The following is a 25,259-nucleotide window of genomic DNA, read 5'->3' as shown; positions in this document are numbered from 1 at the left end:
CTTGTAATCCCAGCATTCAGGAGGCTGAAACAGGAGGATCCGGGTTCACAGACAGCCTCAGCCTACTACTTAGTGAGGCCCTTTGCAACTCAGTGAGACCCTGTTTCAAAATAAAGACTAAAAGCCGGGCGTGGTGGTGCACGCTTGTAATCCCCGTGCTTGGGAGGCCGAGACAGGAGGATCGCACAGGTTCGAAGCCAGCCTCAGCTACTTAGTAAGGCTCTCAGAAATTTAGTGAGACCCTGTTTCCAAAATTAAATATAAATGGGTCTGGGAGTATAGCCCGGAGGTAGAAAGCCTCTAGGTTCCACCCCCAGTACCACCAACCCCCCCCCAAAAAAAAAGACTAAAAAATAGGGCTAGGGGTGTAGCTCGGAGGTAAAACGCTTCTGGTTCCATCCCCAGTACCACAAAAAACAAACAAAACAACAAAAAAAAACAAAAAAAAACCCAAAAAACTGTGACACTTCACAATTTAATTGTATTTTTATAGTACTTGGGATTAAACCCAGAGTTATTCAACTTCTGAGCTATACCCTTAGCCCTATTTTATATTTGGAAACAGATCTTGTTAAGTTGCTGAGAGCCTCACTAAGTTGCTGAAACTGGCCTCAAACCCATGATTCCAGTATACCACCACACCCGGCTCTGCCTCAGCCTCTTGCGTGCCACCATGCCAGGCATCATATTGGTTGATTTGTGTGTGTGTGGGGGGGGGGGTCTGGGGATGAAACCCAGGAGCATTCGACCTCTGAGCTACACCCCCTGCCCAATTTTTTATTCTTTATTTTGAAACAGGGTCTCATTGAGTTTGCAGAAGGCCTAAGTAGCTGAGGCTGTCCACGAACTGCAATCCTCCTGTCTCAGCCTCCCGAATGCTGGGATTACAAGCATGTGCCACCATGCCTGGCTATATTGGCTGATTTTTGAATGAGGAACCATCGTGCATTCCTGTAAAAAAAAAAAAAAAAAAAGACAGGAGGGTCACAGGTTCAGAGCCAGCCTTGGCAATTTAGCGAGGCGTTTAGCAACGTAGTGAGACCTGTATTTATTTCCAAATAAGAAAAAAATCAGGCTGAGGGTATAGCTTAGAGATAGATAGCCTCTGGGTTCAATCCTCAGTACCACCACCACCACCAACAACAACAAAAATACTAAAGCTGGGCATGGTGGTGCAAGCCTGTAATCCTTCCCAGTACTTGGGAGGCTGAAACAGCAGGTTCAAAGTCAGCCTTAGCAATTTAGACTCTAAGCAATTTAGTCAGACCCTGTTTCCAAATAAATAAAAAGTAGGACTGGGGGTGTAGCCTATAGGTAGAAGGCCCCTGGGTTCCACGCCCAGTACCACAAAGATAAATTAATTAATTAAAAAATAAACATACACACTAGCTCATGATATATTTATATACTGTTTAATTCTTTTGTGTGTGTGTATGGGGAATCCTAGAGATTGAACCCAAGGGCATTCTACCTCAGAGATTCACCTCCAGCCCTTTTTTTCTACTTCCAAGCTACACCTTCAACCCAATTTTCTCTATTTTCAAAGAGGATCTCACTAAGTTGCTAAGGGCCTTAAGTAGCTGAAACTGGCTGAGAACCTGTCTCAGCCTCCCCAAGTACTGCGATTAAAAGCATGCACCATGAGCCGGGCATGGTGGCACATGCTTGTAATCCCCATGCTTGGGAGGCAGAGACTGGAGGATCGCGCAGGTTCAAAGCCAGCCTTACTGGCTTAAGAGACCCGTTTTCCAAATAAAAAAATATAAAAATAGGTCTGGGGGTGTAACCCGGAGGTAGAAGGGTTTCTAGGAACCCCAGTACTGCCCAAAAAAACCACACACACACACACACACACACACACACACACACACACACACACACACACACACGCCCCAGCCCTATTTTTTATTTTTTTTGGCAGTACTGGGGATGGACCCCAGAGACATTCTATCTCTAAGCTTCACACCCATCCCTACTTTATTTTTTTTGCAGTACTGGGGATGGAACCCAGGGGCATTCTCCCTCCAAGAATACCCCCAGCCCTATTTTTTATTCTTTATTTGAAAACAGGGTCTCACTGAGTTGCAAAGGGTCTCACTAAGTAGCTGAGGCTGTCTGCAAACCGCGGTCCTTCAGTCTCAGCCTCCCAAATGCGGAGATTATAAGTGTGCACCACCATGCCCAGCTCCCATATTTATTTATTTATTTATTTATTTATTTATTTATTTATTTATTTATTTATTTATTTATTTTCAGTGCTGGAGATTGAACCCAGGGGCATTCTACTTCCGAGCTCCCAACCCCCAGCCCTATTTTTTAAATTTATTTTGAAACAGGGTTTCTCTAGGTTGTGGAGGACATAAGCAGCTGAGGCTTATGTCCTCCTGGCCATGAACCAGGATCCCGTCTCAGCCTCCCAAGTACTGGGATTACAAGTGTGTACCAACATGCTTGGCTTATTCAGTTTTGCATGTGTTCATGAAGAGTACTGGCCTTAAGTTTTCTCTTTTTTTTTTTTTGTACTGGGGATGGAGCCTAGGGGCATTCTACCTCCGAGATACACCCCCAGCCCCATTTTTTATTCTTTATTTTGAAACAGGGTCTCACTGAGTTGTAAAGGGTCTCACTAAGTAGCTGAGGCTGTCTGCAAACCCGGATCCTCCTGTCTCAGTCTCCCAAATGCTGGGATTACAAGTGTGCGCCACCATGCCTGGCTAAATTTTCTCATCTTGTCTTTGGTTTCGTCAACAGGATAAAATAAAATGAATTTGGAGCCAGGTGCAGTGGCACCTGCCTATAAACCTAGTACTTGGGAAGCTGAGACAGGAAGGTCAGTTTTACAGCTAACCTCAGCAACTTAACATGACCCTTAAAATAGAGCTGGGGGTGGGTGGGGGGACTGAGGCAAAATGCCTCTGGGATTAATCCCCAGTACTACAAAAGTAAAAATTAAAAAAGAAAATTGTGAAGTGTCCCAGTTTTTATGAAAGAATTTGTATAGGACTGGTATTATTTCTTCCTTAAATGATTAACAGAATTTGATATTAAAGTCATTGGGCCTGGAATTAGGCATTTTGTTTTTCTTTGTGAAGAGAATGGAGTAAATACCAGGGAAAGTTTTGATTATTTAATTTCTTGAGGTAGGGCAGTGGTTCTTTTTTTTTTTTTTTTTTTAGCTCTAGGCTTTTATTTAACTCCAATGGTTTATATATCTGCCTTTAGAACAGTACTACATTGTTTCAATTATTGTAGCTTTATATGGTTTGAAATCAGAAAATATACATCTTCTAGCTTTGTTCTTTTTCGAGATCGTTTTGGGTATCTAGAGTCCATACTCCATATCAGGATAGATTTTTTTTCTGAAAAATAAATATATGATAGTTTCACTTCTTTGGGTGTTAATCCAGGCACAAGCCTTGCCACAGTTTCCCAGTTGATGGTCTGAGGGATTCCAATTAATGGATAAAGGATCATGTCCAATACCATTTGGTTGTTATTGTTCAGGAAATTATTGTTTTCTGAATAACCACGACTCATCTTTTGGAACTTACTGAAGGGCTAGTAAAATATAGTGGTTAGAGTGTAGATTCTGGAGCCAGACTTCCAAGTTTGCATCCCAATTCTACCATTTAATGTTCTGTCTGGTTCAGATAATCTGTGCCTCAATTTCCTCATCTCCACCCGGCCGCTGCCGCCTTCGCTGCGTCTCTGTGACCCGCGGCGGCCGGTGGCCGCGCTCGCCCGGCGCCCCAGCCCGCAGCCCCGTCGCGCCCCCGCGGGCCCGCTCCCGCAGTGGTTCTTAAGGAGAGGTGAATTTATCAATCCCTCAGGGGACATTTTAACAGCTGGAAACATTTTGGGTTATAACTGCTTTGTATTTCTGGCATCTAAGAGGGCAGAAGCCACAGATACTGCTAAACAACACAGGACAACTTACAACAAAGAATTGTCCAGCCTGAAATGTCAACATTCCTAAGAATAGCAAATAGAAATCTTTGTTCCAGCCAGTGGTGGTGGGCCACGTTTGTAATCCCAGTGCTTGGGAGGCCGAAAACAGGATTGCACGGGTTCAAAGCCAACCTCAGCTATTTAGTGAGGCTCTCAGCAACTTAGGGAGACCCTGTTTCCAAATAAGTATAAAATAGATCTGGGAGTATAGCCTAGAGGTAGAAAAGCCCCTGGGTTCCATCCCCAGCACCACAACAAAACAAAAAACAAAAGCTAAATTAGGGTCTAGGAATGTAGCTCATTGGTAGAGGGATTGCCTAGCATTCAAGAAGTCCTGGGTTCAATCCCCCAGCATGGAAAGAAAACAATAACAAAACAAGGTAAGGGTCCCCAGCACTGAAAAAAAAAAAGAGAGAAAAAAGATTTTTCCTAAATTAAAAAATGCCAGATCAGGCATAGTGGTGCAAACTTTTTAACCTCAACCCTTGGGAGGGTGAGACAGATAATCACAGACTCAAGGACAGCCTCAATGCACTTAAACTCTCCAAAACCTAGTGAAATCCTGTTTCTTTCTTTTTTTTTTTTTTGTGGTACTGGGGTTCCTGGAAGCCCTTCTACCTCCGGGCTACACTCCCAGACCTATTTTTTATACTTTTTTATTTGGAAACAGGGTCTCATAAGCCAGCGCACGTGGCTGGCTTCGAACCTGTGCGATCCTCCTGTCTCTGCCTCCCAAGCGCGGGGATTACAAGCATGCGCCACCACGCCCGGCCTAGAAATCCTGTTTCAAAATAAATAAAATAGGGCTGAGGGTGTAGCTCAGAAACACCCCTGGGTTTAATTCCTAGTAACACACACACACACACACACACACACACACACACACACACACACACACACACACACACAAAAGGACAGGAGGCAGGTCTGAAGATCATCTAGGACTTTATTAAGATAGAATCACTGCCAATTACTTTAGTAGCTTTAGGTTACTTGCCTATAGACAAAATCCATGAGGTTCACACGTTATAGTTACACAAATTAAAAACAAATGACATGTTGAAAACAAGGAAATATCCTTTTGCTCAGCGATGAAGGCTGCAGTGAATGAGTCTTCACATTTACTTCAAGCTATTAAAAAGCTTATGGGCCACCTAGATGGGGAAAAGAACAAAATGCCATCAACAGGCAGCTTTATCAGCATGGCTCATGGGTCCTTCATGACCTGGTCCTGTCTCCCTTCTAACCCTCCCCTTCCTGCACTTAAGCCACAGTGACAGCCTTGTCACCTCAATTTAGCAACAACTCTTTTTTTGTGTGTGTGGTACTGGGGATGGAATCCAGGGACATTCTACCTCTGCGCTACACCCCAAAGGGCCTCACTAAGTAGCTGAGGCTGTCCATGAACTGGGATCCTCCCATATCTGCCTCCCAAATGCTGGGATTACAGGCGTGTGCCACCACCCGGCTCAACTATCACTTTTTTCATCTCTCATTCTTCCTTTAGAACTTACTCATCATTTCCTGCAAGCCTTCTCTGGATAAGCCTGTCACCACACAAATCTGTTCTTTTCATCCTCACACAATCTTGAACCTCCCATCATAGTGATATTGATATTATATACTAATTCAACAGATATTTATACACTATCAACTTAGCCAGGTACTATTCAAAATGCTGACATAGCTATAATTTTTTTTTTGCGATACTGAGGATGGAACCCAGGGGTATTCTACCTCCAAGCTATACCCTCAACCTCATTTTTTACTCTTTATTTTGAAACAGGGTCTCAGTTGCAAAGGGCCTCACTAAGCAGCTGAGTCTGGTTGTGAACCGCGATCCTCCTCTCTCAGCTTCCCAAATGCTGGGATTACAAGCATGCACAACCACGCCTGGCTTGTTTTATTCTTTATTTTGAAACAGGGTCCCACTGAGTTGCAAAGGGCTTCACTAAATAGCTGAGGCTATATGCAAACCCTGATCTTAGTGTCTCAGCCTTCCAAATGCTGGGATTACAAGGGTGAGCCACCACACCTGGCTTAGCTACAAATAATTGAAATAGTCTCACAAAATTGCTAAGGCTAGCTAGGCATGGTGGCACATACCTATAATCCCAATACTTGGGAAGCTGAGACAGGAGGATTGCAGAATTGAGGACAGCCTCAGCAACATAAGACTCTCAACAACCTAGCAAGACTATGTTTCAAAACAAAAACTGAAGCTGGGCGTGGTGGCGCACACTTGTAGTACCAGCATTCAAGAGGCTGAAACAGGAGGATAGCAGTTCGTGGACAGCCTCAGCTACTTAGTGAGGCCCTAGTGAGATCCTGTTCCAAAATAAATAGAACTAGAGGTGTCACTCAGAGCTAGAATGCCCCTGGGTTCCATCCCCAGTACTGGGGGGGAGAAAAAACAAAACTGAAATCAGACTGGGGTGTACTCTGAAGTAGAATCCTCCTGGGTTAAATCCTCAGTAAAGCAACAAAAATGGAAAAATTGCTGAGGCTTCCCTCGAGCCTTCGATTCTCCTGTTTCAGCCTCCTAAGTACTATGATTACAGATGTGTGCCACCATGCCCAGCTCTTTTTTTTTTTTTTATGATGGGGATGGAACCCAGGGGCATTCTACCTTTGAGTGACACCCCCAGCCCTATGTTTTATTCTTTATTCTTTTTTTTGGGGGGGCGGATCTGGGGATGGAACCCAGAGGCATACCTCCGAGCTACACCCCCTGCCCAATTTTTTATTCTTTATTTTGAAAAAGGGTCTCACTGAGTTGCAGAGGGCCTCACTAAGTAGCTGAGGCTGTCTGCGAACCATGATCCTCTGGTCTCAGCCTTCCAAATGCTGGGATTACAAGTGTGTGCCACCACGCCCGACTTTGTTTTATTCTTTATTTTGAAACAGGGTCTCACTGAGTTGCAAAGGGCCTTGCTAAGGAGCTGAGGCTGTCCTTGAACCTTGATCCTCCCATCTCAGCCTCCCTAATGCTAGGATTACAAGCACGTGCCACCAAGCCTGGCTTCATTTCTTTTTTAACTGAACTCTATTGAAAGTAAATCCCTAGCCAGGAGTGGTGGCGCACGCTTGTAATCCCAGCATTTGGGAGGCTGTAATGGGAGGATCGAGATTCAAGGACAGCCTCAGCTACTTGGAGAGGCCCTTTGCAACCCAGTGAAACCCTGTTTCAAAATAGAGAATAAACCGGGCCTGGTGGCACACACTTATAATCCCAGTGCTTGGAAGGCTGAGAGAAAATTGCATAGGTCTGAAGCCAGCCTCAGCAACTTAGTGAGACCTTGTTTCCAAATAAAATATAAAATAGACCTGGGAGTATAGCCCGGAGGTAGAAAAGCCCCTGGGCTTTCACCCCCAGTACCACACACACACAAAAAAAATCCTGAACCAGGCAGGGTGGCACACACTTGTGATCACAGCATTTGAGAGGCTAAAGACAGGAGGATCTCGGTTCATGGACTACCTCAACTACTACTTAGGCCCTTTTCAACTCAGTGAAGACCCTGTTTCAAAATAAAGAATAAAAAATAGGGCCGGGGGGGTGTAGCTTGGAGGTAGAATGCCCCTGGTTCCCATCCCCAATACCGCAAAAAATAAATTAATAAATAAACCCCTAACTTCGCCTCCTCCTGGCAGCTGGCTACCACCATTCTACATACTGTGTGTGGGGTGTTGAGGATTAAACCCAGAGAGTTCTACCTGTGAGCCATACACCCTTCCCTATTTTATTTTTTATTTGGAAACAGGGTTCCAAAGTTGTTGAGGGCCTCATAAGGTTGGTGAGCCTGGCTACAAAACTATAATCCTCTTGTCTCAGCCCCTCACGTACTGGGATCGTAAGCATGCATCACCACAGCCGCTCTGCCAATCTACTCCCTATCTCCTGTGTCAGCTTCCAGAGTACTGGGATTACAGGTGTGTGCCACTGCACCCAGCCCCTTTATTATCTATTTGTGCTACTGGTGATTGAACCCAGGAGTATTCAAGCTCTAAGCTATACCCCCAGCCCTATTTAACTTTTTGTTTATTTTTTGTGGCACTAGGGATTGAATCCAAGGGCATTCCACCTCTGAGCTACATCACCAGCCCTGTTCTATTTATTTTTTATTTTGAAACAGGGTCTTGCTAAGTTGCTGAGACTGGCCTTCAACCTGTGATCCTCCTGTCTCAGCTTCCCAAGTACTGGGATTATAGGTGTATGCCACCCAGCTCCTTTTTTTTCTTTTGAGACTTAGGGTCTAAGTTGCCAAGGCTAACTCCAACCTTGTGACCTTCCTGCCTCAGGCACCGGAGTAACTTAATGCACAGGTAAGTGCACCGCCACCTAGCCTGATTTTGTGTTTTTAATTTTTTTTGCAGGTCTGAGGATGGAACCCAGGGATATTTGACCTCCAAGCTTCACCCCTTGCCCTGTTTTTTATTCTTTATTTTGAAACAGGGTCTCACTAAGTTGCAGAGAGCCTCACTAAGTAGCTGAGGCTGTCCTGAACTGTGATCCTCTGGTCTCAGCCTCCCGAATGATGGGATTACAAGCGTGCGCCACCAGGCCTGGCTTGATTTTGTACTTTTTAGTAGTGATTTGTTCTTTAATGTTTATCTTTCAATATCTTGTACATAGTAGTACACAGTAGTTGGCCCTTAAATTTTTTTTCTTTAAGCCGGGCTTGGTGGCGCACGCTTGTTATCCCCGCGCTTGGGAGGCTGAGACAGGAGGATTGCACGAGTTCAAAGCCAGCCTCAGCTACTGAGTGAGGCTTTCAGCAACTTAGTGAGACCCTGTTTCCAAATAAAATATAAAAAAGGTCTGGAAGTATAGCCTGGAGGTAGAAAGCCTCTGAGTTCCAACCCCCAGTACCACCAAAAAAAAAAAAAATTTTTTTTCTTTAGTAAATTGTGTATGTATGTATGTATAAATATATGATAGTTTACACAAATTACACATGGGCAGTTTAATATGTTTGCTTCTATTAAAACTGGTTTTGAGGTCAGTATATGAAAAGATACTCAACGTGGGCTGTAGTATAGCTTAGAAGTAGAATATACTGTTTTATTATTTTGTTTTTGTCATTTCAGGGATTGAACCCAGACTCATTCTATCTCTGAGCTGTACCCCAGCCCTGTTTGTTTTTATTTGGAAACAGGTCTCCCTAAGTGGTTAAGAGTTTCACTAAGTTGCACTGGGTTCAATATCCAGCACCAAAAAGAAAGTAAGAGCTGGGTGTGAGAGTGCACACTTTTAATCCCAGTACTTGAGAGGCTCAGAGAGGAAGATTGCAGGTTCATGTACAGCCTCAGCTACTTAGTGAGGACCTCTGCAATTTAGTGAGACCCTGTTTCAAAATAAAAAGGTAGAATGTCCCTGGGTTCAACCCCCAGTATCAGAAAAACTAAAAAAAAAAAAAAAAAAAAAAAAAAAAAAAAAAAAAAAAAAGCCGGGCGTGGTGGTGCACGCTTGTAATCCTCGGCGCCTGGGAGGCTGAGACAGGAGGATCATGCAGGTTCGAAGCCAGCCTCAGCTGGCTTAAGAGACCCTGTCTCCAAATAAAATATAAAATAGGTCTGGAAGTGTAGCCCAGAGGTAGAGGGCCCCTGGGTTCCATCCCCAGTACCACCAAAAAAAAAAAAAAAAAAAAGTAAAAAGCAGAAAGGGATAGAGATGTGGCTCAATGTAAAGCACCCTTGCGTTAATCTCCAGCACCAGGGCTTGGGGTAGGGGAGGCATAGCTCAGTGATAAAGCACTTGCCTAGCATGTTCAAGGCCCTGAGTCTGAGCCACACCACTACAAAGAAAAGGCGGGGAAAGGAGCATTAAGTGTACAAAATCCAACTTCCCTAATGTTTAGCAGTATAAGTTAGGATGTCAATTTTTTTAGGGTTTTTCAATCTGTAAAATGGATATAATGATACCTATTTCCAGTAGAAGTGGTAAGGATTAGGTAAGATTTATGTAAGACATTCAGTACTGCACCTGACATACTGGGACCACAGTGAATACTTGCTTAATGATGGGTTACCCCTAGCATGGAGACTGTCAGCGCTAATTATTCCCTGACCACTGTAGCTTTCCACTTCTGGCTGAGACTGACTTACGCAGTGGTCTCTGGCGTGCAAGAAGTCAAAGAGCTCCTCTGTGCAATCTTCTTCTGTCTGAGACCGGGAAGACACACGCTCATCACAGAGCTCTAGCCGCTCCCGGGCCTTTACACACTTCTCCAGCTGCTCGCACTGCTCTCTCACTGTTGTGAGTGGATCCTAAAGAAAGAGAACAAAATGGAGGCCTCAGGTGAGACCCACCCAACACATATGCTCTGATTAATACAACCACCAAACCAAGGTGCTGCCTCTGAATTGCTGTGCAGAAGGCCAGCAAGCAGAGCCATACTGCTGCCAGAAATGGCAGAATGGGGTCTCCCATTCAATTCTGATGCTAAGTAGTAGGGAAAAGTTTCACATCCCTGCCTTCCAAGGTTGTCAGTGTGTACTGAAAGCCTCAGTCCTATCTGAAAAACAAGGTAGTAAAAAACGTGGCCAAACTTGAAGTAGAGCTACTGGAGGCTTTACATGTTCCCACAACATTTTAAAATATGTCATGGCTACAATTTCAATGTCCCTTGTGTGAGAACCAGGCCTATGTACCCCAGCTGCCCAGCTGGAAAGGCAACACTAACACGGAGAGAGACATTAAGAAAAGTTCCTTTTGGAGTTCTTTCTAAACTGCAAATGCAAAACCCTGATGCAACTGAAGAAACCCCAAACCAAGAATTGATGCTGCCTTCTAGACCCACACTCCCAAACACAGCAGTGCACAGGAACTATTAAAGGCTTAATTCATCCTCACTTTCCAAGGTGTCAGGTAAGGATTCCTTAAAATACCCTTAGTTTCATAAAGCTCAAACTTCTTGCTTTTTAGGAGACGGTTCCAAATCTGAGACAGCTCTTACCACTAATTCCTCCTCTTCTTCTTCCTCCTGCAAAAGGAAAACAAAATTAATGTCAACAGCAATTTTATAACACATTTTCCCAATCACACTGATATTATAATAATTGAGAACAGACATTATATTAATGTTATTTTATGTTCTATAATGCCACACACGGGCATTTGTTACTGGAGATTAAATCTAGGAGCAAGCTGAGCATGGTGGCACACACTTGTATCCCAGTACTTGGGAGGCCAGCCTCAGCAACTTAGACCCTGCTTCAAAATAAAAAAGAATAAAATAGGGCTGGGAATATGGCTAGAGGTAGAAAAACAAACCAACAAAAAAAACACAAAAAACCCCAGGAGCATTTATCTCTGAGCTACATAGATCCCCAGTCCTATTTTATTATTATTATTATTATTATTATTATTATTATCATTTTATTTATTTTTTTGCAGTACTGGGGATGAAACCCTGGAGCATTCTACCTCTGAGCCACACCCCCAACCCTATTTTCTCTTCTTTATTTGTGTGTGTGTGTGTGTGTGTGTGTGTGTGTGTGTGTGACTCAGGATGGAACCCAGGGGCTTTCTACCTCTGGGCTATACTCCCAGACCTATTTTATGTTTTATTTGGAAACAGAGTCTCACTAAGTTGCTGAGAGCTTCACTAAGTAGCCGAGGCTGGCTTTGAACCTGCGCAATCCTCCTGTCTCAGCCTCTCAAGTACTGGGATTACAAGCATGCGCCACCATGCCCAGCTTTATTCTTTATTGTGAAACAGGGTTTCACTGAGTTGCAGAGGGTCTAAGTAGCAGAGGCTGTCTTTTGAACCAGGATTCTCCTATCTCAGCCTCCCAAATGCTGAGATTACCAGTGTACGCCACCAAGCCCAGTTCTATTTTATTAATTTTGAAACAGAGTTTCCCTAAGGTACCATGCAGTGACAAACGTATGATCCTCCTGTCTCCCACCTCCCCAAAGTGGGATTATAGGCCTATGATACAGCACCTAGTTTATTTTCTGTATTTGATAATGATGTGTATTTGTGGCACTAGGGGATTGAACCCAAAGGTGGTATATATCTGTGCTATACCTCTAGCCCTATTTTTTATTTTGAAACAGGGTCTAAGTCATTGAGGGCCACACTAAGTTGCCGAGGCTGGCTGTAAACCTGTTATCCTCCTATCTCATCCTCCCAAGTATTGGAATTATATGTACCACCATGCCTAGGTTTTTATGATGTTCTGACATTTTAGGAGCTGTACTAATCTTGGAGCTAGTCTTACCTTTCCAGGGCTAGCTAGTTTTTGCAGACAGCACATAACTTGCTAGGGAACACATCCTTACAACCCAATCAATCCAAAGCCCATATTGTTAGCCACTCCTTTGTATCAATCTGGTACACCAAGCTCATAGTCCCCCTTGCCCGAATCACTCCAAGGCCAAACACATGACAGCCAGGAACCAGACCTCTAACTCAGAACTCACTGGATATTATTCAAATGATAAAATTCTAAATTTGATCAAAGCTTGGCATGGTGATACACATGCCTGTAATCCCAGTACCTGGAAGGCTGAGACAGGTGAATCTGCAGGTTCATGACCATCCTCAGCAACCTGGTAAGGCCCTTCACAACTTAGTGAAACCCTTTTTCAAAACAAACAATAGGAGCCCAGCGTGGTGGCACATGCTTGTAATCCCTGCAGGAGGACTGTGTAAGTTCAAAGCCAGCCTTGCTGGGTTAAGAGACCGTTTTCAAATAAAATATATTAAAAAAAAAAAAAGTCTGGGAGTGTAGCCCAGAGGTACAAGGGTTCCATCACCAGTACAACCAAAAACAAAATAAAAAAACAAACAAACAATAGGGCTGGAGTGTAGCTCAGAAGTAGAATGTTTATGGTTCCAATCCCTAGTACCAACTAATTAATATTTGATCATGTTTGTATCCCCTGCCTCACCCATTCCTTCCTATAGCTGTCTACTTGCATGTAGTATAGTGTGGCGCACACCCCCTTCTCTAGGGAGCTGTAATAAAAAAAAAATTCTTTTTGCAGGTCTGGGAATGGAACACAGGGGCATTCAACATCTGAGCTACACCCCCTGCCCTATTTTTTATTATTTATTTTGAAACAGGGTCTCACTAAGTTGCCGAGGGCCTCACTAAGTAGCTGAGGCTGTCAGCGAATTGTGATCCTCCGTTCTCAGCTTCCTGAATGCTGGGATTACACCATGCCAGCAATTGTTTTTTTTCAAAGGCAGTTGTTTCCACGCCTGTCACCTTACTATACCTAATTAAAAACAAATTCTAAAAAAAAAAAAAAAAAAAAAAAAAATATATATATATATATATATATATATATATATATATATGTGTACGTATAGCGTGTGTGTGTGTGTGTGTGTGTGTGTGTGTGAGCATGTGGTGTGCTGGGGATGAAATCCAGGGGTCTTCTACCTCCGGGCTATACTCCCAGACCTATTTTATATTTTATTTGGAAACAGGGTCTCACCAAGTTGCTGAGAGCCTCTCTAAGTAGCTGAGGCTGGCTTTGAATCTGCAAGATCCTATAGTCTCAGCCTCCCAAGTACTGGGATTACAAGCATGCGCCACCAAGCTCAACTCTCTAAGAATATTTTAAGACAAATACTCACTTTCATTAGAAATGTGCATGACAGAGCTGGGTGTGGTGGCACACCCTTGTAATCCCAGCATTGTAATCCAGCATTCAGGAGGCTAAGACTGGAGAATCACAGTTCACGGACAGCCTCAGCTACTTAGTGAGACCCTCCGCAACTCAGTGAGACTCTGTTTCAAAAAATATAAAGAATAAAAAAATGGGACAGGGAGTGTAGCTCAGGCCAAATGTCTCTGGGGTCAATTTCCAGACCCGCAAAAAAAAAAGAAAGAAAAAGAAAAAAAGAAATGTGCATGACAGTGTATAATTTATAAAGCACCTTCATATCTGTTGTGGTTTGATTCATCACAACAGTCCTTTAAGTAATTCTAGTTTAGAGTAACAAAAAGCAATTAGACATTTTCTGGTATGGATTCAAGCTGTCAGATGTTCATATGGGACCTACAGAACTTCAAGTATTTTGTTCTATATTCTGGTAAATCCAAGCCGGGCGTTGTGGCACACAATTGTAACCCCAGGGCTTGGGAGGCCGAGACAGGAGGATCGCAGGTTCAAGCCAACCTCAGCTACTTAGTGAGGCCTTCTGCAACTTAGAATCCAGAATTGCGAGAAATTTAGTCCTTACTTCCCAAACTGAGCTAAGAGGAAAACTTCAAGTTTAGTTTTCTTTCTTCCATGAAGAACAGTGTAAAAAGTTCCCCATAGAAACTTCAGCATATGCCTAAATCCAGAGCACTATGGAACCTATCAGAAACAGTGTTTGCCTGCCCATGCACACAAGGATCTTGGGGGAAGGAAAAGAGTACGTAGGGAAATAAAAATAACCATTGTGTTTTCAAAATTTCAATATAATCTGTTCCACTCTCCACCATCAGGAAAGGGATCAAAACACACAAAAGCTGGAGGAGAAAGGTAGGGCTAATTCAACTGTCACCCCAGCTATTATTCTCACAACTGGCAAAGGTTTCTTAAGTGTAAAGATGGCATTTAGGATATAAACTGCATTTTCTCTAACAAGGTTTGTTTCTCTTCTTTTCATGGTACTGAAAATTGAACCCAGGGGCACTCTACTACTGAGCTACAGCCCTAGTCATTTTTATTCTATTATCATTATTAAGTTTTTGTAGCCGGGCATGGTGGCGCACGCTTGTAATCCCAGCATTTGGGAGGCTGAGACCAGAGGATCGCAGTTCGCGGACAGCCTCAGCTACTTAGGCTCTCTGCAATTCAGTGAGACCCGGTTTCAAAATAAAGAATAAAAAATAGGACAGGGGCTGTAGCTCGGAGGTCAAATGCCCCTGGGTTCCATCCCCAAACCCGCAAAAAAAAAAAAAAAAAAAAAAAAAAAAAAAAAATTGTGGTACTGGGGATGGAATCTGAGGGCATTATACCTCCAATCTACACCTCAGTCCTATTTTTTATTCTTTATTTTTGAATCGGTCTCACTGAACTGCAAAGGGCCTCACTGAGTAGCTGAGGCTGTCTGTGAACGGCCATCCTCCTGCCTCATCCTCCCAAATACTGGGATTACAAGCATGTGCCACCAGGCCCAGCTTCCCTAGTTCTTTTTATTTTGAACCAAGGTCTCAATAAACTATCACATGCTGGCCTCAAACCTGTGATGATCCTGTCCTAGCCTCCCAAGTACATGGATTACAGGTGGCTCACTACCCCACCTCTGTTTTCTTAATTTTTTTTTTTTTTTTTTTGGTGGTACTAGGGGTGGAACCCAGGGGCTTTCTACCTCCGGGCTATACTCCCAGACCTATTTTATATTTTATTTGGAAACAGGGTCTCACCAAGTTGCTGAGAGCCTCACTAAGTAGCCGAGGCTGGCTTCGAACCTGTGCGATCCTCCTGTCTCAGCCTCCCAAGCGCAGGGATTACAAGCGAGCGCCACCATGCCCGGCTGTTTTCTTAATTTTGAAATTGACTTTTTATTTACTTTCTTCCTCATATCTACTGCTATGGTGCCCCCTGCTGGACTTTCTAAGGCGGTCCGCGTCTTCAAACTAAAACTAGGAAAATTAAGAGACAGACAAGTTTCTAACTATTCTGAACCTATAAACCCAGAATGACTTGAAGTATCCTGAAGGCCGAATGAATAAATAGCTGAGACTAGTAGCAAGAAAGTTACTACTGTAAAATTGTATAGCACTATGGGTCAGAGTAAAGGCTCTCAAATCATGCTGCTGGGGCTCAAGTCCTGGCTGCATTTTGTTAGACCTGCGTCCTCAGACAGGTTATCTAACCTCTGTGCTTGCTGCCTCATCTGTAAAAATAGCAGTACCTAATACCACACAGGAATATTGTGTAGATTAAATATACTTGTACACATAAAGCACTTGGAAAAGTAAGCGTAGGGATTGGGAATGGAACCCCGGGGCTCTTTACTCTGAGCGACACTAGCTACACTTCCAGCCCTTTTTATTTTTGGTCTTGAAACAAAGCCGCGCTAAATTGCAGAGGTTGTCCTCGAACCTGCAATCCTCTGTCTCCGCCTTCCACGTACCCAGGATTAGAGGCATGAGCCCCAAGCCCCGCCAGTTATTATATCGGCTCTCTAAAGTCTGGTAAAGAGCTCCCTCTTTCATCCCAAAATTACACTGCACATTCCTACACTGTCCACAAACACAACTCCCTCGCTCCCCCTACCCAGGCAAAAGGAAAAGAAAGCACTTTTTCCCGGGCCAGATCCTGGAACCTCCATTGATGCGGTCGATTCCTGACCTGAGCAGGGGCAAGGACGAGCGCTTGTCTGCTTGCTCCGCAAACCTGTCAAACCAGGACCCCAAAACAGCAGATTCAAAGCGCACATACTAATTGTATGGAAGTTGAAGCGAGACCGCATGTTCGCCCTCGTTAAACCTTCCCCACATTCACAGAATGGGGAAATCGAGATCCAGAAAAAAAGCTAGTCCTCTACCTGCGCCGCGTCCCTCGAGGGATCCCTGGGGAAGGGGAGCGGTGTGGCCTCCGACCCCACCTCGTGGGGAGCGCGGCGGGCTCGCGCGCAGCGCCTCGCCTGCCTCACCTCTTTGGGGTCTCCGGATCCGGTCAGCATCTTTCGCTCGTCCTCCAGCCCCATGTCCAGCTACGGCTTGGGATTCAACACCAGCAGCAACAGCGGCACCTATTCCACTTGAGGACCGAGAAGGACTCGCAAGGGTCACTCGACGGATATCCGGAGATCTGGCCGGAAGTGCGGCAGGCTCTCGGCGGACGCGCACACGCGCTCGGACTGGCGCGTACCACCCGGCGGCGGCAGGGGGCAGGGGGCGCTGCTGGTAGTGCTCGAGGAGACTCTGCTGAGCAGCACCCCCTCAGTGACCCCAGGGCCAACTCTGTTGATCCGAGGCTCTGTCTAACACAGGGGTTCCTGCGGGACGTGGGAAGCGTGCGGGCCTACTCGACAGGCCTGGCGCGCGGATGGCGCGCTCACCCATTCAGCTAATGGAGCCGGCCTAACCGCTGACCTTTTCAAGATGGCGGCCCGCGGGCGCCACTTTCGGGCTCGCGCACCTCCCCAAGATGGCGGCGCCCGAGGCCTGGCGCGCCCGGAGTTGCTGGTTCTGTGAGGTAGCGGCGGCAACGACCATGGAGGCCACGTCCCGGGAGGCGGCGCCAGCGAAGAGCTCGGCCTCGGGCCCCAGCGCTCCCCCCGCCCTGTTCGAGCTGTGCGGGCGGGCGGTGAGCGCCCATATGGGGGTTCTGGAGAGCGGGGTGTGGGGTAAGTCGCGGGGTGAGGGGCTACCGCTGGCAGCGGGCGGGGGCGGCCCGGCGGCCGAGGGGCGAGGGGGGCGAGGCCGAGAGGCCTGGGGCCAGGCCCGGCCCCGGGCGCCGGGCGCCGGATCGCCGGGTCGCGGCGCGGATGGCGGGGCCGGCGGGGCCGGGCGGAGGGGCCGGGGGCCGGGGGCCGGGGGTCGGCGGACGCGCCTTGGCCCGGCCGGGCGGGGGGCGAGGCCGGAGGCCCGGTCTAGGGCAGCGCAGGCGGGACCTGGGCGACCGCGCCGGGGCCGGGGCCCGGGCCGGGCCGCCGCGGCGCCTCGGTGCAGAACCGACGGCAGGGATGCGGCTTCCCCGGGGCAGGGGCGGAGGCTGGCAGGCGCGGCCTGGGGCCAGGAGGCGAGGCCCGGGCCACCCAGCTGACCGCCGGCCCGCCGCCGCCGTGCGCTGGACGCCGCGGCGCCGGGACCCGGGGCCCGGCCGGTGGGCGGGGTGGGAGGCGCTGGGAGAGCTGGATGGCTCCGGGGCCGAGGCCCAGAGGCGCGGGGCCCGCGGCCTGTCCGGCCGCCCAGCGCTGACCCGGAGCGCCCGGACGGCCAGGGCCTCGCTGCCAGACTGACCGCGCCGACCGAGCGGCCGCGGGGCGAGCCGGTGGCCCCGGGGTGGGTGGGACGGACGGGAGAGAGCGGCGGCGTCGGGAAGGGCCGAGGAGGCCCCAGGCGGAGCGACGGCCTGGCGGCCCCGGGCCGGCGGGACGAGGGGGCGCGGCGCGGCCGGAGGCCTTGGGCCGAATGCGAGCGCACCGAGGCCCGGGCCTGCGGCGCCGCGGAGTGAGCGCTGGACGCCCCAGCTAGGGCCGGCATCGGGGCCCCAGCGTGAGTGGCCGGCCGGGCTGCGCGAACCGACTAGTGGGACGGGAGGGCCGGGAGTCTGGCGCTGGGCCGTAACGGAGGCGCGGAGGCCGGCTGCCAGACAGGCATCAGAGCTGGTCTGCGGGGTGGGGACCGCCGCCGCCGCCCGGCAGCTGATGCGGGTGGGCGCGCTGAGCACTGACAGCCGGGAGTGAAAGGGGAAAGCGAGGCCCTAGGACGCAGGCCTGGCAGCACAGGGCGGAGGAGGCCTGGGGCCCGACACTCTGGTGGTGCGAGAGGGTGGGGTTCAGAGCCTGGCTGAAGTTGGGTGAGGAGATCTGAGCCCAGACCCAGCGGCAGACCTGGGGAGGGGGCGAGTGGCAGGAGCCGCCCGTGGGCCAGCAGCGTGTGGGGGAGGGGTGCTCCTTGAGGAGGCCCCAGGGGTGCTGGTGGCGTCTTTGCCAGGAGAAAGGCCTTGGTCAGGTCAGGTGTGAGGAAGGCCTGCGGTCCCGGGCTGGAGGCTTGGGTTACACTATGAAGAGTCGGCCTACGGAGAAGGCCCTGGAGTTGGGGAGTTGAGGCTTTAGAACAAGCCTCAAGGCCTTGGAAAGTGAGGCCAATACTGAGGAGGCCCAAGTGTCTTCCTGTAGTATGTTGAAGGAGGTGTAGAAGTCCTTAGGCCCCTTTTTGGGAGGGGATTGTGGAGGCCCTGTGCCAACAGCTGAGCAGGGTCTCAAACGGACCCTTGGGGAATGGAAGAAAAGCCTCTGAAAAGGCCTGGAAATGTGAAAGAAAGCAGAAAGGGCCTGGCAGTATCAGCCTGGAGCTTGTGGGATGCTAATCATGGCTAGGAGGGGAAAGGACTGGGTGTGGAGGCCCCTAGTCGGGAAGGAGAAAACATTAAAGAAAAGTATAGGCTGGAAAGAAGCAAGGAAGAACCTGGCTTAAGAAGAATGGAGAAGGGAGGAGCAGAGTTTATAGGTAAAAGAGGGTGAGAATTCCTGTGGCTGTGAGAGGGGATGTCTAAATATAGGGAAGCAGATTGGAGAGAAAGGGGATAAGGCTCTAGAGGAACTTCTTTCCTAGAACAATCAATTGGCATTTTATGGATTATCCCTTTTCCCTTTCTCCCACCACCATGTAGGAAATAACTTCTGTGGGCCTAGACCAGGTAAACAGTCACACAGGAAAAGCTGAATCAAGGCCTTTTAGGAGAAGGGCCAAGTAAAAGGCCTGCTAAACACTGCTGTTTTAGAAGAAAGTCTCAGTGTGGGCTAGCAAACAGCCAAGAAAGGCTTTCTGGAGGTAGTGGACTGGCATTCTTTGTATAAGGAGGCAGAGTTGAGGCAGCAAAAAAAGGATACAATGAGGAAACTTATAGAACAAGGTATATACCTTGAATGTCCAGATGAAGTTTGAACTTTATCTTGAATGCAAAAGATATCCTTTGAAGGACTTGTGAGGTTTTTTTTTTGTTGTTGTTGTTTTTCTGGTTTTGTTTGTTTTTTGTTTTTGTTTTTTGTTTTTTGTTTTTTTGGTGGTACTGGGTGATGAACCCAGGAGTGCTCTTCAAGCTACACTCCAAGACCTTTTTAATTTTTGTTTTGAAACAGGGTCTCACTAGATTGCTGAAAATCTTGCTACATTCCTGAAACCGTCCTTGAACCTACAATCCTTCTGTTTCAGCCTCCCAAGTACTTGGATTAGACATGTACCACCAATGCCTGGCCTTTGGAAGGGTTTTCATGAGAGAGACTGAGATGAAGGAGAACAGTTATTCCAGATTTCCAGATAGGTGATGCGACTTATATTAGTGTAATAGTATAGAGAATTAATACTTTTTCCCCCAATGTGGTGTTGGGGATTGAACTGAGCTACATACCCAGCCCTATTTTGTTTTAGCTTGAAACAGTCTTGCTAGGTTGCTAAGACTGGCTTTGAACCTGTGATTCTCCTGTCTCCGCCTCCAAAGTACTAGGATTACAAGTGTGTGTCACCACGCCCGGCTCCAAGAGGATTTACTTATTATTTATTTTGGTACTAGGATTGAACCCAGGAGCATTCTACCTCTGAGCTACACCCCCAGCCTTTTTCATTTTTTAATTTTAAAACAGGGTCTCACTAAGTAGAGAGGGTCTTGCTTAAATTGCTGAGACTGGCCTCGAATCTGTGATTCTGCTATCTCAGCTTCCCAAGCACTGAGATTATAAATGCACGCCTTTGCTCCCAACTGATCCCTCTATTCTGATAAAAGTGAGACACAGCATACTAGCATAAGATATTAGGTAGATGAAAAAAGTAGTTTAGTGTGACAAGTACAAGAGGCAAAGCAGGGAACTGAAGGTACTAAGGCAGATTGTGAAGAAAATTTTCACACATGCTCGGATGAACTTTTTAAATACAGAATGGTTCATATGCTTAGGTACAAGTGAACTGACCAGCTCCTAAACGAGCATGTCAACTTGTTTTGTGAATTATCTCAACCTTGCCCCTGAAATTCCAGCTGTCAACCAAATGGCTGAAGACTAGTGGACTAGAGTTTGGAATAGACTTAGGTTAGTTTCTTTAGGTTCCGTTTGTTAAATGAGAAGTCTACCCTTCTAATAGAACAAATAATTCTTGAATGTGTCGGGGGAGGAAAAAGTAAACTTTGTGTTTTGGTTTTTGTAGCCCTCCCAGGCCCAATACTTCAAAGCATCTTACCTCTGCTCAATATATATTACTTGGAGAGGATTGAGGAAACTGCCCTCAAGAAAGGTAAGTTCCTTTCTGTCTTCTCAGTCAGTGATTATAAGCAAGGCACCATGATGTTCTTTAGGTAAATATTACATATGATACCTGCATAGAACTTCATGCTTTTGCTCTGTGTGTGTGTGTGTGTGTGTGTGTGTGTGTGTGTGTGTGTGTGACAGACAGGTGTGTGTGTGTGTGTGTGTGTGTGTGTGTGTGTGTGTGTGTAAGAGAGAGAGAGACAGACAGACAGACTGACTGACTGGGAATTGAGCCTCCCAGAGCCATGCCATTCTTCCTCTGAGCTATACACCCAGCTCTATTATTATTATTATTATTATTATTATTATTATTATTATTATTATGTGGTACTGGGGATGGAACCCAGGGGCATTCTACCTCCGAGCTATACCCCCAGCCCTATTTTTTATTCTTTATTTTGAAACCGGGTCTCACTGAATTACAAAGGGCCTCACTAAATAGCTGAGGCTGTCCTTGAACCACAATTCTCTGGTCTTAGCCTCCCGAAACCTGGGATTACAAGCGTACACCACCACTCCTGGCTTATTCTTTATTTTGAAACAGGGTCTCCACTCCTGGCTTATTCTTTTTTTTTTTTTTTTTTTTTTTTTTTTGGTGGTACTGGAGTTGGAACCCAGAGGCTTTCTACCTTCGAGCTATACTCCCAGACCTATTTTATATTTTATTTGGAAACAGGGTCTCACTAAGTTGCTGAGAGCCTCACTAAGTAGCTGAGGCTGGCTTCGAACCTGCGTGATCCTCCTGTCTCAGCCTCCCAAACATGGGGATTATAAGCTTGCGCCACCACACCCGGCATTTATTCTTTATTTTGAAACAGGGTCTCACTGAGTTGCAAAGGGCCTCACTAAGTAGCTGAGGCTGTCTGAGAACCTGCAGTCCTCCTTGTCTCAGCCTCCCAAGTACTGGGATTATAAGTGTGTGCCACCAGGCCCAGCAACTTCATGCTTTTCAAAAAGTACCCTCACACCTATGAAACAAAAAACAAGTGTGATTTCTGGGGATGGATTGTTGGTTTGGTGGTACTGGGGATTGAACCCAAGAGCATTCTATCTCTGAGCTACATCCCCAGTCTTATTTTTTATTTTGGAATAGGGCCTTGCTAAATTGCTGAAGGTGGGCTCCAATCTGCCATCCTCCTGTCTCTGCTTCCCAAGTACACAGATTACAAGCATGCATCACCACTCCTGACTGATCTGTTATTCTGTTAAAAGCAAGGTACAGGCACGCTATAATGGCAAATCCAGAACTAGATCCCAGATCTTCCAAACCTTAGTTTTTGTTTTACCAAGCTACCCACACTTATTGGACACATTTGTTAACAGCTTAAGTTTTTTTTGTCTATTTGTTTGTATAATATGCTGTTGGAGATTGAACCCAGAGGCATTCTACTCTGAGCTATGCCCCCAGCTCCTTTTATTTTTTATTTGGAGACAGCATCTCACTGAGTTGCTGATAGTGGCTACAAACCTTTGATCAGCCTTCATGGTACTGGGATTATGGAAGTTGCCATTTATTCAACCCTGATGTGCCAAATATTGTTCTAAGTACTTCACTCAAAGAAATTCATTAATCCTTTCGACAATGCTATGAAAGAGCTAATATTAACTACATTTTACAGGTGATGTAAGTTAATTACCTCATCTGTAAAATGTAGAAATTAACTTTGGCAGGTTAATTTCTCTGTACCTCAGATACATGCCAAAGGCCACACAGATATAGTGGCTGATATTCAAACCCAAACAGTCTGTCTTTAGAGCCAGTGCTCATAACCACTCTGCCGTATTACTCCTGTGAAGCCAGATGACAACACTAAAGGCTGATGTACTTTACTCATGGTGGCCAGCGAGCAGCCATGTAAGTGTGATATTTCTCCCTACAGGCCTCTCCACTCAGGCTATCTGGCGCCGACTCTGGGATGAGCTGATGAAGACAAGGCCTTCCAGTTTGGAAGTAAGTTAAGGTACTGGGTAGAACTCTAGCCTAATCTTGCACAGTGAAAGTAGGAATAGCACGCAAACAAGCTGAGAGCTGATCAAGTTCAAAGGAAGGGGAATGGGTTTGGAAGGAGGGCTCCGATGGTTTGTCACAAGGTTCTAGCCCATTTGACATCTGTCACTAACTTGTTTGCTCACCATGTTTCCAGGGGATACAAAACTAGGAAAGGTATAATCCTAATGGATAACAGAGCCAGAATTCCTAGAGTTCTTGACAGAGTTGGTACCATGTTCAAATCTAACTAAATGCAATTAACAAAATACATCAACTCTTCACTGAGTCCAAAAAAATTCTAATTGCATGTCCTTAGGGTAGGCATAGAAGGGTCTGGCTCAGCAGCAGTTTACATAAAAAAGATTAAGGGGTTTAGTCAATAGTGCACTGAAGCCACTCATGACTGTAACCTGAGCTGTATGAACTAATGAAAATATAATAAAGGCTGAAGGACAAGGGGGACAATAGCCCTGCCTGGCTCTGCAGTGGTCAGGCTATCTGTTCCTAGAGTATGGAGAAAGACATCAAAGCCACATCATGTGAGTCATATTTGGAAGACAAGATGTTATTCCTGAAAAAGACTTGGGAAACGTGAGCCATCTTGAAATTCATGAATGGGATAACATGAAAGAGGGATTAATACACTTGTTCTGGGTGGACACTAAAGGATACATCTTTGCTGAACTAAAGATACATTTTTTTATTTTTTTGGTGATACTGGGGATTGAGCCCAGGGGCATTCTACCTCCAAGTTACACCCCCAGCCATTTTTATTTTTTGTTTAGAAACAAGGCCTTGGTAGGTTGCTGAGGCTGGTATTGAACCTGCAATCCTCCTTTCTTAACCTCCCAAGTACTGGGATTACAGATGCATCACCACACCCAGCATATTTTTTGCTTTTGAAACAGGGTCTCCCTAAATTGCTGAGTCTGGTCTCAAATCTGAATTTCCTGTCTCAACTTCCCAAGTACTGGGATTATAGGTATGTACCACCATGCCTAAGTTTCATGTTACAAAGTATTCAAAAAGAGTCTGCATAGCCCAGCGTGGGCGTGGTGGCGCGCTTGTGATCAGAGACAGGAGGATCACGCAGGTTCGAAGCCAGCCGCACGCGCTGGCTTAGGAGACCCTGTTTCCAAATAAAAATGTAAATGTAAAAATAGGCCTGAGAGTGTAGCCTGGAGGTAGAAGGGCTTCCAGGAACCCCAGTATCACCAAAAAAAAAAAAAAAAAAAAAAAGAGTCTGTATAACTACTTGACACAAGGTTTTTTATTATTTATTTTGTGGTGCTGGGGAGAAAACTCAGGGGCATTCTATCTCAGAGCTACACTCCCAGCCCTATTTTTTATTTTGGAACAGGGTCTCACTGAGTTACAAAGGCCCTCAGTAGCTGAGGCTGTCCTCAAACTGTGATCCTCCCATCTCAGCCTCCCAAATGCTGGGATTACAAGCGTGAGCCACCATGCCCGGATTTTTTTTTTTAAGTGGGGAATTTAGCATTATAAAAGAGGTTGTACAGAACGACTTTTGGACTCCTTATACCTCTAAGGTTGGATTACTTGCTGATTTAACTACAAATCACTGGTGCTGGGCATGTTGGCACATGCTTGTAAATCTCAGTACTTGGGAGGCTGAGATAGGAGGATTGTAGGTTTGAGGCCAGCCTCAGCAACTCAGTAAGACCCTCAGTAAGTTAGCAAGACTCTGTTTCAAAATAAAAAATATTAAGTGCTAGGCGCTAGGCGTTTAGCTTGAAGGTAGAATGGTCTGGGTTCAGTCCCCAGTATCAAAAATCAAAGAAAGAGAGCTAGAGATATAAATCAATGGAGGTTTTCCTTAAGCAAACTTTCTTTTGCTGTTCCATAATTAGGTAACAGGACAGATTTCATTCAACATTTATTAAAACTTATAACAAGTCTTATTCTAGGTATTAGTAGTACACACTTCCTAATTTGAAGAACCACCAATTTAATGGAGAAATCTACAAATAAAAACAGATCTGGGATTATAAGATAAGAGGCAAGATAGAGGGAAACAAGGGAGGAGAAGAATAGGAAGTAAGTCTTTCTTAGGAAGTAGTATTTGAGCTGGACTTTATATGATGAATGAGGCCTAATGACCAAAGAAAAGGTTTAAGGTTTAATTGGAGGTTTAATTTTTAATCTGGTGATATACTGTGTTCAATAACATTCAGCCTCATAGCTTTTCTACTTCTAGGTCTGGACTACACTCATTGGAGTTCAGGATAAGGACACTGAAGCATTGTAAGGAAGAAAAGTGGATGCAAAAATATTAGAAAATAGGACTAGCTTTCTGTCATCTTTAGTTGTTTTTTTTTATTAATTAATTAGTTCCTTACTTTATTTTTGGCACTGGGGGCTGAATACCCCCA

General features: G+C 46.0%; 2 protein-coding genes across 2 annotated transcripts in view; one reads left to right on the top strand and one right to left on the bottom strand.

The window, feature by feature from the left end:
* Positions 1 to 4,972: 4,972 nt before the first annotated feature.
* On the bottom strand, positions 4,973 to 16,616 carry UQCRH (ubiquinol-cytochrome c reductase hinge protein; the record flags this gene model as incomplete). The annotated part of the gene is made up of 4 exons (XM_080692981.1): positions 4,973 to 5,102; positions 10,057 to 10,218; positions 10,908 to 10,934; positions 16,563 to 16,616. 4 exons carry the CDS (start codon positions 16,614 to 16,616, stop codon positions 5,070 to 5,072), a joined length of 276 nt encoding a protein of 91 aa, XP_080549107.1. The 3' UTR covers positions 4,973 to 5,069.
* Positions 16,617 to 17,059: 443 nt separating this feature from the next.
* Positions 17,060 to 25,259, top strand: part of LRRC41 (leucine rich repeat containing 41) — a gene marked incomplete at both ends in the record, with an annotated part of 25,805 nt that continues 17,605 nt past the window's right edge. Inside the window, 3 exons of the mRNA XM_080692557.1 lie at positions 17,060 to 17,258; positions 20,776 to 20,862; positions 22,757 to 22,827. Of these exons, the coding sequence (XP_080548683.1) occupies positions 17,060 to 17,258; positions 20,776 to 20,862; positions 22,757 to 22,827 (357 nt within the window). The remainder of the gene's footprint in view (positions 17,259 to 20,775; positions 20,863 to 22,756; positions 22,828 to 25,259) is intronic.

Source organism: Muscardinus avellanarius, assembly GCF_963383645.1.
Source record: "Muscardinus avellanarius genome assembly, chromosome: 3".
NCBI classification, from domain to species: Eukaryota; Metazoa; Chordata; class Mammalia; order Rodentia; family Gliridae; genus Muscardinus; species Muscardinus avellanarius.
The sequence above is the reverse complement of the archived record's forward strand: the minus strand, read 5'-3'. Positions and strand labels throughout refer to the sequence as shown.